Raw genomic sequence first — 18,217 nt, 5'->3', positions numbered from 1 at the left:
TTTTTTTTAATTCTTATTTTTTTAAAGGTTTTATTTATTTATTCATGAGAGACAGAATGAGAGAGAGGCAGAGGGAGAAGCGAGAAGCAGGCTCTCCCACGGAGCAGGGAGCCCGATGTGGGATTCGATCCCAGGACCCCGGGATCATGACCTGAGCCGAAGGCAGACACCCACCTAACCAACTGAGCCACCCAGGCACCCCATAACTTCATTCCTTTTACAGTGAATAGAAATGCTAAAAAAGCAAAGCTAGGCTGCTGGGCATAAAAGACATACTCAAATCCCTGATCAGTTTTGAAAATGGACTCATTACCAAGTATAATTTTGAACAGTCCTGATAGCTGGTGAAATTAAATAGCTTAGATAAGACCAATTATTTCAATAAGATCAAGATATGCAAGAAAGAATGAAGAAATCCGCAAGAAAAATTTCTTTCTTGGTAGAATGGATTAATACAAACTTAAGAATGGTCACTGAGGGACGTCGTGGCTGACAAATGATTGAATTACTGGGACAACACATCAGCTGGAACAAAATATAAATAACTTCTTGTGCTAATTGGTATGTAAGTTTTAAAGATACTTTGTGGTCTCACAAGGACTCTGTGAGACCAGTGGGAGAGGTGTCAGCATATTCTACAGAGAGGTAAGAAGATGAGGCTCTGAGGAAAACGGACTTCTAAGTCACTCAGTAAGTTCTGAATAGAAAACTCCAAATCTTGTGACCCTAATTCAGAGTTTGTACTCTCAACTTTATGTCATGTCTCCAAAAAAAGAAAAAAAATGAAACTTTGCGTTTGTTAAGATAAAGGTTTAGAAAATAAAAATAACATAAGATTTGAAATATATATTTTCCAACTATTTCCTACAAAGAAAAGAGATAATCTAGGAAGGTCCTTAAAAGGGAGTAAGATAGAGTGAACTTTAATATTGTATCTTAGAGTTGCTGTTGTCAAGTGAAAATATGTGACTGTAAATATGTAAACATGTGATTGAAAATATGTGACAGTCTAGGGGCGCCTGGGTGGCTCAGTTGGTTAAGTGGCTGCCTTTGGCTCAGGTCATGATCCCGGGGTCCTGGGATCGAGCCCAGCATCGGGCTCCCCGCTCAGTGGGGAGTTGGCTCCTCCCACTCCCTCTGCCCCTCCCCGCTGCTCGTGCATGCATGCGCTCTCTCAAATAGATAAAATCTTAAAAAAAGAAAATATGTGAAAGGCTAGAGAGCAAATGAAGAAGTGCTTTAGTTAATAATAATAAATTGCTACCAGCTTTGCCTTTTGGCATCAAAACCTCCCAACAGTCCAGATTCCCAACCAGCAGAACAGAAAATCTCAGATAGTCTAGGTGAGAGGCAAGTATCTGGCCTTCATAGTTTACGGGTATAAAATCTAACGACAAACTGTTAAAAAGTTAGAACATACCTGATATGGCATATAGGATGTTCCTTTTTGATTAGGGGTTATAGCCATGGGATACGAACCACTATAAACACATGAAATTTCCATTGCATCTAAAGAGGTAATGCTCATTTTGGATGGTTCTGAGTTATTGGATGCATTGATATGACTGTTAAAACTTCGAAAAGCTACGGCATTTCCTTTAGATAAGGTTAATGTTTTCAACACCTCTGAAGACGGAGCTAACATTTTTTGGCTACTGCCTTGGACAGCAGGATTCTCATCACCTTTCGGCAAGGTATTCTCCTGCCAGCTGGGTGATACGGTGAGTAGGTCTTCAGTGTTTGATTCTTCAAAAGAGGATTCTTTGATGCTTTTATCTGGATCTAAGGACTGCCTTTCTAATGAACTTTCCATGATAGAAATTCCGGGAAAAGATGAATCGGAGTCCATACAAACTTTTAGAACCTCTCTCAGCGTCGGAACATAGAAAACTAGAACTGAGGAGGTCCTTCTTGTCATTCTTATCACAGTCCTCATCCAGTTCACACAGAAGGTTTTTTGCTATCATTGGGGTAGGTGATTTTTCTGGGGTGTGTGGTTTACCAATGAAAGAACTGACCACGTTCTCCTCATCAGCACAGTCACTTTGCTGACCACATACAGATAGCTTCAGGTCTTGGACCTCAGTTGTTAAGCCCGTCCTTTGATTTATATAACCACCGCTCATTTCATTTCTAGACTTCTGCTCTACACAGTTTTTTTTATTCTGTATGATGTTCTGACAAGGACTAGAGTCAACTAACTCAAAATTTCTTTTAAAACGTCTTTTCCCAAGGTGCTCTTCAGTCCTATCACCAGAATCCACAGCCCACTGCTCTGACTGGTAAAAACCAGACTGTGCTGTGTCAGTGGCTACATGAATATTATTTATATCCAGTTCTTTTGCTTCCCAAGAAACTTCCCCGGGGAAGCAATTTTTAGCCAGGTTTACACAGGAGCTTCCAGTCTCAGGAACGGCACTGCTGTTATGAATGGGAGAAACTGCTAAGTCAAGATCCTTTTTATCGAAACCTTTGGTTTCAATGGAATCGGTAGATTTTGTACATGAAGGCTTTTCTATTATATTCCAACTCATCACCGTAGAGCCCAGTGCATTGTCACTTTCCTGAGAGGGAGGAAAAAACACTTTTTTAGTTGTATAAAACTGAGATTCTTGAACCTTTTAAAACCTCTCTTGACTTAGGTGGGATAAATGACTCCATAAATTACTATGCTACCTATTCCCACTTACCAATGGAACAAAAGAACAATGAAAACAGAGAATTAAAGAGCAATATAAACAATTAAAGCATGTTTTTATATATATTTTGAGTGAAACACTGGTCTAAAATTCAAATAAACTATCCTTTAATATGTCTTTTCATAATTTAATATGTATTTGTATAATATGTATTTGATAGTCTATAATCCATATGTTTTCTTTTTTTTTAAGATTTTATTGATTTATCTGAGAGAGACACAGGGAGAGAGGGAACACAAGCAGGGGGAGTGGGAGGGGGAGAAGCAGGCCTCCCGCCGAGCAGGGAGCCCGACGCGGGGCTCGATCCCAGGACCCTGGGATCATGACCTGAGCCGAGGCAGACGCTCAATGACTGAGCCACCCAGGCGCCCCTCTATGATACATAGCTGATAGATGTTCTTTAGCTAGCACAAATTAATAAGCAACATTTTCAGGCAAAATCGAGGGTAACGCTATATTATATAGATACCTCCTTTGCAATATGGGTACAGACGATTCTGTTTTGAATTACAAAATGCACAGGACTTAAAATACAGTTAATGGAAAATTATAGACAAAACTTTTGTTAATGGAAACAGGTATCATTTCGTACAACTATAATAAAACCAAGCTGATAAAGGTGAAGCTAAACGAATCATAATTTATGATTAAAACCCAAAAATAACAGGAATTAAAATCCACTGTCAACAAGATGAAACGATGAGGCATTGATAACAAACCACTTGCCTTAAAATATGTTTGAATTCTAACTATCTGCAGGTGCTTTTGTGCGATCAGAGCTTTATACAGAGTATCATACATTGGTGTATGGTAATCAGGATTTTTACAAGATTACTAAGAGTGCGTCTTCCATAAACTCGAACACTGCCTATTTTTGCTATGTAAAAATCAAACTTCATTAACTTACTTAGTAATAATAAGGAGTGCTTAGTCATGAACAACAATAGCAAAGATCCCTAAATTACAACTCACAGATCTGCAGGCACAGATCATCCAGGGATTAGCACAGGGTTTATCAGGGTTCCCCTGTGGTCCATCATCACTCCTCTGATCATAACTTGAGAGGCACTACCATAATCCAATCATTGCATTCCCCACGGATACAGAAGGGGTAGGGAAAGGTAAAGCTGTGTATGGTTTGAAATATTACACAATATGCTTTCTTGAACAGCAAAGAGGTGAAATAAGTTATTAAGGAAGGAAATCTGTTTATCTTGTAGCGTGTATTACCTGTAGAGCAGCCTATAAGAGAAGGGAAAAAGATCAAGAAACACTGCCTTGACTAAAAAATAATCTGACTTTACTTCTAGAACACAAATATCCAACACCGAAGAAAATCACATTACTAAGAATAAGGAGTAAATACAATCTAAATTATTTACTCAAACAGAAGGTCTACTTTTTGCGTATTGACATAATTCTAATCTAACATTATTTTATGTGCACTCTATGAAGGAAACCTTATTATAATTTAAAACTTGGGGCGCCTGGGTGGCTCAGTTGTTAAGCATCTGCCTTTGGCTCAGGTCATGATCCCAGGGTCCTGGGATGGAGCCCCGCATGGGGGGTCCCCGCTCAGCGGGAAGCCTGCTTCTCCCTCTCCCACTCCCCAGCTTGTGTTCCCTCTCTCGCTATGTCTCTCTCTGTCAAATAAATAAATAAAATCTTTAAAAAGATAAAAAAAATTGAAATAAAATAAAAATTAAAAAATAAAAAAAAGCCCATCTAGATGCCCTGAAACAAATATTTACTATCATTTTTCTGCAAGCTCATTATATATTAATCATGAATAATTCTGCATTTGAATGAGAAATGAAATACTTAAAAATAATTTGAGATTATACACGGAAATGGAGACTACCTTGACTGCCATTCATGTAACAGTTTCATTTCCTTATTGAATGTACATGGAAAGGTATAAAGTGTCTCCACCGTTAATGTGACATAGGAAAGAGGCTGGGGTTGGGATAAAGGTCACTCTAACCTGGCAGTCCTTCTGCCATCGGGGGCTGCTGTGGCACTCAGACTCCACACTGGATACGACGGTGTGGGACTGGCTGCTGGCACTGGATGTAGCCAGCCTTCTCCTGGACTGCGGGAGGTTAGACGTTAGGCACTTCACAGGCATCCTGGGATTGGAGGCAACTGTTGCAAGACCTGTAGGGAAGAAAAAATTTCGGAGCTTATGTCACATCTTTCTGAGTTCCTCACCAAACCTGAATCTTCCCAGATAATTAGGCAAAGTATTAAGTATTGTACATCAGAGCTCTGTCTGTGTAAACATTATCCGATCCGCCAGGATGGCTCAGGTGTTTTGGACATACAAGTACTGTTGTGAACGTTTACGGAGAAAAAAGCAAACCCTCAACATTCACAGGTGAAAATCAGGACAAAAGAACTAAGCTGTAATTAGGAGGAAACCCATTATCCACTTTGAAACTCTTCTTGATAAAGGAGGATTATTGATATGCTATATCCAGATATGATATAAGATAGGAATGTGACTAAATTTACTCAGTTCAATTCGTATTTAATTAAAACCATAGCTTTAGGGGCACCTGGGTGGCACAACCAGTTAAGGATCTGACTCTTAGGTTTCCACTCAGGTCGTGATGTCCGGGTCATGAAATGGATCCTCGCATCGGGCTCCAGGCTTAGGATGGAGTCTGCCTGAGATGCTCTCTCTGTCTCCCTCCCCTTCCCGCCTGTGCTCTCTCGCTCTCTCTCAAATAAAAAACATAGCTTTTTTCTAATGTTGAGGCTTATGTGCTCACAAGCGTGAATTATCTACATCCACGAGGGATATTTTATACGACTGGGTAAAACAAGTAACAGTGAATTGGCTAACAGCAAGCCAGTACAAGAAAGCAGCATCACCTACATGATACATGTTTGTCTCTCATAGACTCATGCTAAAAACTGTTGTTCCTGAACTTATGAGACACAATAGGCTTTTACTAAAGATCATATGTGCATATACAGATTTTCTATGTATATAAAAAGATATGTATATCTTGCCTTTTCTTTCCCAAAGAAGGTGAACTCGTGACTTTAATCTCAAGTAAATTCTTACAATTTTTTGATTTAATGAATCTTGGAACTTTAAAACTAGAAACAATTTCAATGGCCATCTAAAGCAACTTTATTTTTGGTACATAAACCCTCTCAATGAAATTCCTCACTCATTGGACACTGACCCTGATATGTGACTAAACTGCTCAGCTTGTTCCTCCCCCCCGCCCCAGTAATGTGGAAATTTGTGTCTACCCCAATGCCATGTGCGCACTGTGTATTTGCTAAAGAGTTCTCTCTGGATCAGTGATATAATCAGACCATTCCTTTCTTTGGAACTTTTGTGTTTTTTATTTTATTTTTTAAAGATTTTATTTATTTATTGGACAGAGAGAGAGAGAGCGAGCGAGCACAAGCAGGGGCAGAGGGAGAGGGAGAAGCAGGCTCCTCATTGAGCAGGGAGCCCAATGCGGAACTCGATCCCAGGACCGTGGGATCACGACTGGAGCCTAAGGAAGATGCTTAACCATCTGAGCCACCAGGCGCCCCTCTTTGGAACTTTTGAGGACTCCCCTTTTTCTACAGCTTAAATTCTAGGTTCCCCGTAATGACACTTAATCCTTCCCCATCTACCTGCTAAGCTTCCCTTCCCCTTGCACATGCTTCCCATTCTCACAAAACACGTTTAGTCCCCATTGTCTGAAGATGGAATACTTCCAAGTGTCTGTGCCTTTGTTCATGCCTCTATCTGAAATGCTTTTCCAGTACACTTGGAGCTACTGCTATATCTTCATTGAGAACCATTCCTTATTTTCCCAGTTAGCATTTAACACTTTCTGTGTTGTATCACAGTATCCTTCTTGCGATTTTATTTTAGAGGATTGCTATTGTTATCCCTTTACACATGTAATCAACACAGAATTACAAGTTCTTCTGAGGCAAGGACCTCTCTTATTCATCTTGATATCCACTTGGCGACCAGCAGTGCCTTGCCCTGATTTACTTCTGACTAGATTTAAAAAACAACTAAGGGAGATGCCATTACTTTCATTTAAGAATAAGGCTGTAGTAGCAACTGCACATTCTGTATTTTAGTAGTTTTTATTTGTCAAAGCTATTTATGTTTTTCAGCCATTTTGATTTCCACAGAAGTGATTTTGACAGAGAAATAAGACTCACTGACTTTGGAAGAAAGGGTCAGTGGACAGATAATTATAGTTGCAATCAGGACTTGGCTTACCCACTTCTAGTGTGTAACTAAACATTTTCAAACATTCATTTTCTCATTTGTAAGGGAGATATCCTGGATATGTACAGATTTGAGGACTAAATTAAAAATGAGGTAACATCTACGAAAACATGTGACACTAATTGCCCTTCAAAGCATCATTATTCACATTCCCAAGATGAAGAACATCGAGCGCAGAGAACTAAATCATCCACCGTTGCTAAGTTATAAAAGGTGAAGTTAAGTGCTATACAAATGTCCCATTCTCTTCCTCCACTACTTTTGTTTTTCATTGTGAGCTAATGAAAATTTATATCTTTACTTCAACTATTTTATTTCAAAATCTTTTGGAAATAATTTTATAAAGACACAAAATATTATACGTATTACATCTTCTCTATATAAGATTTCCATAGACCCAGTACAGTGAAATTTACCCAATGATCATTCTAATACCAAACTGAGGAAAATCTCATTAGCTAGGTATTTTATTCTGTTGACTTAAAGATCTACAACAGGGGCGCCTGGCTGGTTCAGTCAGTAGAGCATGTGACTCTTGATCTCGGGACTGTAAGTTCTAGCCCTATGTTGGATATAGAGATTACTTAAAATAAAATCTTTATTAAAAAAAAAAAGATCCGCAACACTCTGTGTCAGAAATGGCATTTACACGAAGAAATATAGGAATGCCACAGACTGTTCAAGTATTTGTATCTCAAACCCGTATTAGAAATTTAAAAATTCAAAAACATTTTGTTCCTCAAAAGACACACTTAATGGAATGAACTACCTTTTTCTTTTATACTCACATGAGTTTAGTAGTTTGCTAGAATAAGTAGTACTATCCCTGTGATCTACAGACATAGGACAAATTAGTCCTTGAGAAAGGTGCGATGTTTCAGATACATGGGTTGAAAGAATATTTGTAGAGTCTTTGTTTTTTTCTGCAACTGGTGTGTTCTATTAAAGAGAGAAAAACAAAAACAAATGCTAAGATTTACCGCCACAAAACACCACCTAAATACATAGACTGTTATACCACCTAAGTAGATAATGTTAAAGTAACTCAACATGCTTGATATTTAAATTTATTTTGAACAGTTATTTAAAAAAAGCATTTACAATTTTAAATGGCAATCATGAGAGGGCATGTCATGTGACTTTTTTCTAATCAAGTGCTTACAAATCCCAAAGAGCTGATGAGAGATAACACTGGTCCTGGGGTTCTTGCATAATCTTGTCTAGGTTTAGCCATTGATGGTGTTGTAAGGATATCCATCATATTGATGACTATGTATGGAAAGAAAAGTATATGAAATTCTTTAAAAACTTCAATATTATTGTCTTACTAGTCACTAATCATCTGTTCTGAACTTTGTCCCCTTTCCACATTAACATTATCTATAACACTGGCTTGTGTAAGATGAACGTATCCAGAGAAGCCACCATGCCACGGAGTAAACATATACAACCAAGCAGACAAAGACAAATACTATATGATCTCTATTATATATGGAATCTTAAGAAACAAAACAAAACTAAGCTCACAGGTACAGAGAACAGTTTGCGTGGGATGCCAGAGGCAGGGGTGGGGGATAGGAGAAACGGGTGAAAGGGGTCAAAAAAAAAAAAAAAGATAAATATTTCCCTATTTAAAAAAAGCAACTGATTGAAATCATTAAACTTTGATAGAATAGAGTCTTCCTCCGGAATGAATAGAACACAGTGTAATGACCCAAACTAGGGAGTACTCAAGCATCAAACAAGAGTATTACCTAACTGGCAACAAAATAATTCTTGGTAAATCAAATAGTAGAAAAGGATGTGGTAAGAAAAATTAAGAAAGGAATATTAGGAATATAAATTAAAATTTCAATATCACAATCTGTTTAAGGAATTAGTACAAATTATGGGCCCCCCATTAACTAACATGTGCAAGTGTAGGTCAAGATAGAAATTGATGCAGAATTTTTATCAGTTTCAGTGCATAACTTTGTAAAGTAATTCAACATTCACACATAATGTACTGTTTTCTTTAGATATCAAAAAGGTGGGTGCCTGTCAGGCGGTAGAGCATGCGACTCTTGATCTCCGGGTCATGAGTTAGAGCCCTAGGTTGGGTAAAAAGATTACTTTTAAAAAATCTTTTAGTTATTTAAAGATTTTTTAAAAAATTGATTTATTTATTTGACAGAGAGAGAGAGAGAGACACTGACAGAGGGAACACAAGCAGGGGGATTGGGAGAGGGAGAAGCAGGCTCCCTACCGAGCAGGGAGCCTGATGTGGGACTCGATCCCAGGACTCTGAGATCATGACCTGAGCCAAAGGCAGACACCTAACGAGTGAGCCACCCAGGCGCCCCTATTTTAAGATTTTTTATTTACCTGACACAGAGAGAGAGAATGTAAAAGCAGGGGGAGTGGCAGGCAGAGGGAGAGGGAGAAGCAGTCTCCCCGCCAAGCAGGGTCCCAGGACTCTGGGATCATGACCTGAGTTGAAGGCAGATGCCCAGCCAACTGAACCACCCAGGCGCCCCTTAAAAAATAATTTAAAAAAATAATCGCATGCCCCCCCCACCACAAATGGTAGGAAAACCATAATATTCTACATGGTATCAGACTTTTTCTTAAAAGATTTTATTTTTAAGTAATCTCTACACCCAATGGGGGGTCGAACTCACAATCCTGATATCAGTATCCTCCACCGACTGAGTCAGCCAGGTGCCCTATGTGATATCAGACTTTTAAAGGTAAGCTGAAATTTGAACTTACCAAATTTTATTTATATCATACATTGATGAAGAAATAAGGACTAACAGGTAACAATAAACATCTTAAAGAATATTTTATAAACTAGGGGCACCTGGGTGGCTCAAATGGCTGGGTGACTGACTCTTGATTTCAGCTCAGGTGGTGGTCTCAGAGTTGTGGGAGCCGGACAGGCTCAGCTGGGAGTCTGCCTCTCTCCCTCTGCCCCTCCCCCTGCTCATGTGTCCACGCTCTCTCTCTCTCTCTCTAAAATAAAAATAAATCTTTTTTAAAAAATGATCTTTTATAAATTAAATGTTAAAAATATTATGGCAGTGATTTCTTGGATAGGATTCCAAAGGCACAGGCAAAAAGCAAAAATAGACAAATGGGGCTATGTCAAACTTAAAAACCTCTGTATATCAAAGGAGATAATCAACAGAATGAAAAGAACCTACAGAATGGGAGGAAATATCTGCAAATCAGTTATCTGATAAGGGGTTAATGTACAGAGTATATAAAGTACTACAACCCAACAATTAAAAAATAATTATCTAATTAAAAAGTGGACAATGGATTTGGACAGATATTTCTCCAAAGATAACACAAACAGCCAATATGGTTATGAAAAGATGCTCAACATTAGTAATCAACAGAAAAAGGCAAACCAAAAGTATAATGAAATATTATCTCATACCCATTAGGATGGCTAGTATCAAAAAACAGAAAATAGTGTTGGCAAGAATGCGGAGAAACTGGAACCCTGTACATTGCTGGCAGGAATGTTAAATAGTGCAGCCACTATGAAAAACACAATAGAAGCTCCTCAAAAAATTAAAAATAGAATTCCTATATGACCCAGGAATTCCACAACTGGGTATATACAGGAGAGAACTGACAGTAGGGTCTCCAAGGGATATTTATACATTCATGTTTATTGCATAATTCACAATAGCCAGGAGGTAGAAGCAACCCAAATGTCTACTGACACATGAATGGATAAAAAAAGTGGCATATATCCGTATAATGGAATGTTATTAAGCCTTTAAAAAGAAGGAAATCCTGTTACATGCTGCGATATGGATGAACCTTGAGGACATTACGCTAAGTGATATAAGTCAGTCACAAAACAACAAATACTCTATGGTTCTACTCACATGAGGTGCCTAAAGCAATCAAACTCACAGATACAGAATAGAATTGTGGTTGCGGGGGCTGGGGGAAGGGGAAATCAGGGGACAGTGTTTCAGTTTTGCAAGATGAAAAAGTTCTAGAGATCTGTTGCATAACGATGTGAATATAGTTAATACTACTGAACTTTAAAAAAAAAAAAAGTTTGGGCGCCTGGGTGGCTGAGTCGTTAAGCGTCTGCCTTCAGCTCAGGTCATGATCCCAGGGTCCTGGGATCGAGTCCCACATCGGGCTCCCTGCTCGGCGGGAAGCCTGCTTGTCCCTCTGACCCTCTCCCCTGCTTGTGTTCCTGCTCTTGCTGTCTCTCTCTCTCTGTCAAATAAATAAATAAAATCTTTAAAAAAAAAATTCACTTTTTAAAAAGGGTAAATTTTATATTATGAATTTTTTACCACTATTAAAAAAAAAAAAGAAAAACCAAATTCAGAATCTGTATACTTAAAAGATGTTTGTCATAGTAATATTTATACTAATACAAATGTAGAGTTATTTGGGAGGCAAATTGTGTTTTATTTATTTTTATTTTTATTTTTCACATAAGCCATCTACTCAATGTGGGGATGGAACTCATGACCCCCATATCAAGAGCTGCATGCTCTACCAACTGAGCCAGCCAGGTTCACCATGGGAGCCAAATTTTAAATAGATCATCAGATAGGAAAAAAATAAAATAAAAAATATTAAACTGTTATATCACCATAACACAAAATTCATCTGATTTATGGCTTTTTCCAATATCTTATCTGAAACTCAGGGAGTTAGATTTGCCTCACAATTAAAAGATATTTAGATTTTAGAAAGGTAATGTGATAAATATATAGTGGCTTTTTATTTTTTTTTTGTTTTTTTATTGAGGTATGACACACAATTTTACCTTAGTTTCAGTTGCACAACCTAGTGATTCAACAACTCTATACATTATACTATGCTCACCACGAGTGTAGCTACCGTCTGTCATACAATGCTTTTACAATACTAGTTGTCTACATTCACTGTCCTGTACTTTTCATCCCTATGACTTATTCATTCCATAACTGGAAGCCTGTGTCTCCCCCTCCCTTTCACACATTTTGCCCTTTTGCCTGTTCTCCCCCACAATCATCAGTTTGTTCTCTGTTATTAATGGGTCTGCCTCCACTTTTTTTTGTTTGTTTGTTTTGTTTTAGATTCCACGATATTAAGTGAAATTATATGGTACTTGTCTTTCTGTATGACTTATTTCACTGAGCATAATATCCTCCAGGTCTGTCCATGTTGTCACAAATGGCAAAACCACATTCTTTTTTATGGCTGAGTAATATTCTTTGTGTGTGTGTGTGTGTGTGTGTGTGTGTGTGTGTGTGTGTGTGTGTGTACACACGCCACATCTTCTTTATCCATTCATCTATTGATGGACACTTGGATTGCTCCCCTATCTGGGCTATTGGAAATGCTGCTGCAATCAACATAAGGATGCACATTATCTTTTCAAATTAGTATTTTTGTTTTCTTTGGGTAAATATCCAGTATAATGTATAGTAAGGAAGACCCCTAGTGGCATCTCATCTAGCCACGTGTACTCAAATATTATTATTACTGCTGTGAAAAATCTGAGTAGTTACATGAAATGGGAGTAATAAAAACTATAAATAGCCCATATCAGCTCAGGTCAGATTTTATCAAACTAAATGAAAACCTTTAGGTCTTAAAAAGTTTTTGAAATTTGTACTTGCAGATAAAGAATTATAGATCTGTTTATTTTCAAACAATTATAATCCCGTGGTTTATAATTTATAAGCCCAGTTTTTTGCTATCCTGTTTTTATTTCTATCTGCTACCATTTTAATAGAGAATACAATATGCTACCAAGTTGATAGGCTCTCAAGTATCCATGTTTCTATGATAAACTTAAGTAATTTCTACTTTCTCCCTATTAGAAACAATGGTGCTACAAAGTTTTATTCATATATTTTGTTCTCTTGAACCATTTCCTTAGAATAAATTTCAAGATAGACAAATTAGGTCAAAAAATTAAACTCTTTTGTTTCTTAAAACACATTGGTAGATATCAGTTGGAAAGTACCGTGCTAATTTACAATGTTTCTGAAAAAACTAACTGTGCTTTTGCAGTCTCATTAATTTTAGATCTTCGGTCCTTTTTTTTTGCCTAGCTTGACAGTGTGAAATGATTCTTTCGTTATTTTTTAAATTAGCATTTCTTTCATTACCAGTAGCGAAATTACATACCCCCATATATATGTGTGTGTGGGTATGTGTGTGTGGATCGTGTTCGGTTTCTTTGCCCCTTGTTTATCAAGGTCTCTGTGGTGGTCCTATGAGTGTGAATAAGTTCTGTAGGTATTACTATTTCTCATGTTATAGTTATTTTTGTCATTTTACTGATGTTTAATTGGTCAAACCAGTTTCAGTAGAGACAAAAAGTCAGAAGAACAGAAATTGTGAGTTCCTCTTTGAAGATCCAAAGATCTTTGAGCGCCCTTGATGATTAAGAAATGATTTCCATTTCTCTTTTTTTTTTTCCATTTTTCATCTTCAATTGAAAGGAAATACCATTATACTTTTCTAGTCTTTTTTGGAACAAATAATCATCAAATTTTAGCATTATAAACTAACAAAATAGTTTAAGTTAATAGTATGTAGTTGTTGCGTATTTATTTTTTTAGTTGTTGGGATTTTACAAAGGTACTTACCTGCTATTTTTCTTACCTCTATTCAAAGTAACTTTGGAAAGACCAAAATCTGTTAGTTTAATATGACCTTCATTAGAAATAAGCATATTGTCTGGTTTCAAATCCCTGCACATACAAAAGACAAAGAGTAGATAATTAAAAAAGAGCTAGTGTTGATATCAGAATTAGCAGGGAAAAACCCAGATAGTTACAGAAGAATCAAACCCTATTTTCTCTAAAATAAGGCACTTATTGTTGGCTTTGAAAGTGCAAAAAACAACTCTCAAAAGTAAATAATCTTCTGTATATTTGAACCTACGAGAAAGTTAACTGATTTAATACTAGATCCTCTTTGGCATTATTCCTCGATAGTTCATTATAACAAATAAACCTCATTAGATAAAATAAAGCTCAGGCCACACCAAAATCATATTTACCTCATTCATGGAGGGTAAGATTAAGCCTTAACTGAGAAGAGCCACTTAGAACATGACTTTCTTTGCACACTGCAAGTCAGTTGGCATTATAAAGTAGAGCACTTTTATATGACGATAGGGAGTGGAAAAAAGATTCAATATCCTTCACAACAAATGGTGTACCCGTGCTAAACGCAACATATTCAAAGCACAGGGAGGGGAGACAAAAGAAGAGTTGATGGAATTTATACTTTTTTTTTTTAACTTAGTGCTTTTATTTACTTTTTATTTATTTATTTTTAAAGATTTTATTTATTTATTTGACAGAGGGAGACACAGCGAGAGCAGGAACACAAGCAGGGAGGAGTGGGAGAGGGAGAAGCGGGCCTCCTGCCGAGCACGGAGCCCGATGTGGGGCTCGATCCCAGGACCCTGGGATCATGACCTGAGCCGAAGGCAGACGCTTAACCAACTGAGTCACCCAGGTGCCCCGAGTTGATGGAATTTCTAAACTCATACAAGTTACTACCAAACTTTAGATAAATCCAGATACATGGGCAAATGATTATGCAAATATTTCAAACTCAAATATTTAATCCATAATTTGATTATTTGTGGTTTTTAGTAATAGTTTGTAGAAAAGTCAGTCTTTACCTGTGGATGATTCCGTGTCTGTGAAGATAGTCTAGAGCCAAGGCTACTTCAGAAATGTATTTCACAGCCATCTCTTCATCAAAATAACCATATATATGTAGGAGAGACTTGACATCCCCACCAATAAGATATTCCATTACCTATCAAAAAGGAATACAAATGTTACAAAATAAAAACAATATGATTTCTTTAAAAACATTATTTGGTATTAGTTATATATTTTTAGCATTGTTCTTTAACAGACACATTTTCTTGCTCTCACTCAGTACACGTTAATACAAAATTTGCTCATGTTGCCATATAGTTTTTTTAAATTGAATTTAAACTGTTTAATCTGAATAAAAATTCAGACTTACAGAAAGGTCTAAGAATAGTCCCATATACTCTTCATCTAGATTCACCCCCTGTGAGCATTTTGCCCATTTGCTTTCTTCCTCTCCACACATATGTATATGAAATAAATGTCTGTTGATAACATAATTGTTACATAATTAAAAAAGGAACACAATTATTAACATACATATCTTAAACGCACGATTTTTATTCGGACTAAACAGTTTAAAAAATGTGACATTAACTACTGTTACTTATAGCTTTAAAATTTTTGCTAAATAACTGGAGAATAAAGTTGAAGAGGTCATGACCGGTCACTACAAAATTCTTTGTCATATATCTCCTAACAAGGATATTCTTACATAACTACAGCATAAAAAAATTCTAGGAATTTAACACTAATATAATACTATTATCTAATTGATATTGTCCATATTCAAATTTCTCTGCGTATCTAAATAAATGTCCTTGATAAGACTTCTCACCCCCCCCTGCCCAAGCCAGGACCCCCATGGTATTTAGTTATCATATCTCTTTAGTCTCCTTTAATCTGGGACAGATTTTCTCCTTTTAGAGGGGGGCAGTCTTTCTTGACATTTGATTATCTCCTCACTATTCAATTCAGGTTTGCATTTTTGGCAGGAATTCTAAATAAGTAATGTTGACTCTTTCTTAGAGACACTCCCAGCAGATGAGACACCTAATGTCAGCATGTTCCATTACTGGGGATGTTGACTTTGATCACTTAATTAAGGTGGGACTTCTAGATGTCTCCAATGAAGGAGTACTTTTTTAACTCCCTTGATAATTAATTAGTAGTGGGGGGGGGAATACATTGAGAGTATGTAAATAACCTGTTTCCCAACACATCTGTAAGCACTGACCTTAGCATCATGTGACCACAGATGATTCTTGTCTGAATCCAATATTGCTATGCGGTTGCAAAGCTCTATTATTCCTTCTTCTACATGCACTAGTCATTATTCTCAAAAATTTGTACAGTTTTAAGGTATAAAATACTGCCTAGTGAGAACTTCATAAAACAAAGTCCCTTCTTTCCTCTTTAGGTCAGGAGTTTCCCTGGTATATACAGGTTAGTCAATGTTTGTTGAGGAGATCAATCATGAACACATTTGCTAAGCCCAAAATCTGTGCTACACATTGTGCTAGAACTGAGAATATAAGCAGGAATAAGGTGTCTCCGCACTGAAAAGAGTTTATAATTTAGTAGTAGGTAAATAAATAAGTAAACAGATACTTTATTTGAGCTCACGGTGATGTTTATTTTCTTACATCCTCATCAACAATAATTATTGATCCTTTTTATTTTGTCAATCTAAGAAAAAAATGGACCTGTTTAAATGTTTATTTACTTTTAGGGAGATTTAGGATCTTTACACTATTTTTTTTAATTTTTAATTTTATTATTTTTTAAAGATTTTATTTATTTATTTGACAGAGAGAGAGAGACAGCGAGAGAGGGAACACAAGCAGGGGGAGCGGGAAAGGGAAAAGCAGGCTTCCCGCTGAGCAGGGAGCCCGATGCGGGGCTCGATCCCAGGACTCTGGGATCATGACCTGAGCCGAAGGCAGACGCTTAACCGACTGAGCCATCCAGGCGCCCCATTTTACACTATTTTTTTTTTTTTAAAGATTTTATTTTTAAGTAATCTCTACACTCACCGTGGGGCTTGAACCCACAACCCCAAGATCAAGAATCACATGCTCCACTGACTGAGCCAGCCAGGTGTCCCTATTTTTGGTCTTTTAGGTGCCTTCTGTGAATCACTTCTATTCTTTGCCCATTTTTCTAATGGGGTATTTAATTCTTTCTTATTGATGTATAAAATCTGTTTATAGAGGAATAAAATTAGCCGTTTGTGTATTTTATGAAAAATATTTTCTCCAAACTTGCTATTTGACTAGGTAAATGGTATTTTGTGTCTATATATGTTTTATTTTGTGCTTAAAACACCTACACCAATTTATGATTTAAAAATATTCACATGAGTTTTCTTCCAGTACTTTTTTGAAAGATTTTATTTTATGTAAGAGAGAGAGCACATGCGAGAGAGAGTATGAGCCGGGCAAGGGGCAAAGGGAGAGGGAGAAGCAGACTCCCCACTGAGCAAGGAGCCCGATGGGGCTCAATCCCAGGACCATGGGATCATGACCTGAGTTGAAGGCAGACACTTAACCGACTGAGCCACCCAGGTGCCCCTTCTTCTTTTATGGATTCCCTTTTTTAAGTAGAAATCTACGATACAAAAGGGGGAACAAATGACCGTAGCACTAACTCGAGTTTCATAACCAAGCAAAAAATGATTTAAAGTGACTTCAAAAAACAGAATTTTGATAGTATATCCCAAGGATAAAAAGAACTGCAAAACAAAACAAAACAAAATCCTAAATTGAATCTAGTTGTTTTAGTGTTAGTATAACCATATTGACCCAACAAACAAGAGCCCAGGGCCGGATGGCTTCCCAGGGGAATTCTACCAAACACTTAAAGAAGAATTAATACCTATTCTTCTGAAGGAAAATTTCCAAACTCTTTCTATGAGGCCAGCATTACCTTGATCCCAAAACCAGACAAAGAACCCACCAAAAAGGAAAATTACAGACCAATCGCCCTGATGAACAAGGATGCACAAATTTTCACCAAAATACTAGTCAATAGGATCCAACAGTACATTAAAAGGATTATTCACCACAACCAAGTGGGATTCATTCCTGGGCTGCAAAGGTGGTTCAACATCCACAAAGCAATCAATATAATACACTACATTAATAAAAGAAAGGACAAGAACCATATGATCCTCTCAACAGATGCAGAAAAAGCATTTGACAAAGTACAGCATCCTTTCTTGATCAAAACTCTTCATGGTGCAGGGATAGAGGGCCCATACCTCAATATCATAAAAGCCATCTACGAAAAGCCCAGTGAGTATCATTCTCAGTGGGGAGAAACTGAGAGCGTTCCCCTAAGGTCAGGAACACGGCAGGGATGTCCACTCTCACCACTGCTGTTCGACATCGTACTAGAAGTCCTAACCTCAGCAATCAGGCAACAAAAAGAAATAAAAGGCATCAGAATTGGCAAAGAAGTCAAACTCTCATTCTTCACAGATGACATGATACTCTATGTGGAAAACCCGAAAGACTCCACCCCAAAATTGCTAGAACTCATACAGGAATTCAGCAGAGTGGCAGGATATAAAATCAATGCACAGAAATGAGTTGCATTTCTATACACCAACAATGAGA

At 37.3% G+C, this 18,217-nt stretch overlaps 1 protein-coding gene across 1 annotated transcript; it reads right to left on the bottom strand.

Moving 5' to 3' along the window:
- Positions 1–179: 179 nt before the first annotated feature.
- LOC112817704 (serine/threonine-protein kinase greatwall-like) lies at positions 180–17,970 on the bottom strand. The gene is given in 8 exon segments (XM_073890513.1): positions 180–1,850; positions 1,852–2,564; positions 4,684–4,856; positions 7,749–7,899; positions 8,123–8,229; positions 13,585–13,673; positions 14,618–14,757; positions 17,860–17,970. Coding segments are annotated over 8 exon segments (1,881 nt in total). The 5' UTR covers positions 17,905–17,970; the 3' UTR covers positions 180–1,387.
- Between the last annotated feature and the right edge of the window lie 247 nt (positions 17,971–18,217).

Source organism: Callorhinus ursinus, unplaced genomic scaffold (genome assembly GCF_003265705.2).
Source record: "Callorhinus ursinus isolate GAN/ISIS: 27379988/994484 unplaced genomic scaffold, GSC_fseal_2.0 scaffold522, whole genome shotgun sequence".
NCBI classification, from domain to species: domain Eukaryota; kingdom Metazoa; phylum Chordata; class Mammalia; order Carnivora; family Otariidae; genus Callorhinus; species Callorhinus ursinus.
Note: the sequence above shows the minus strand (reverse complement) of the source record. Positions and strands in the feature narration are given on the sequence as shown.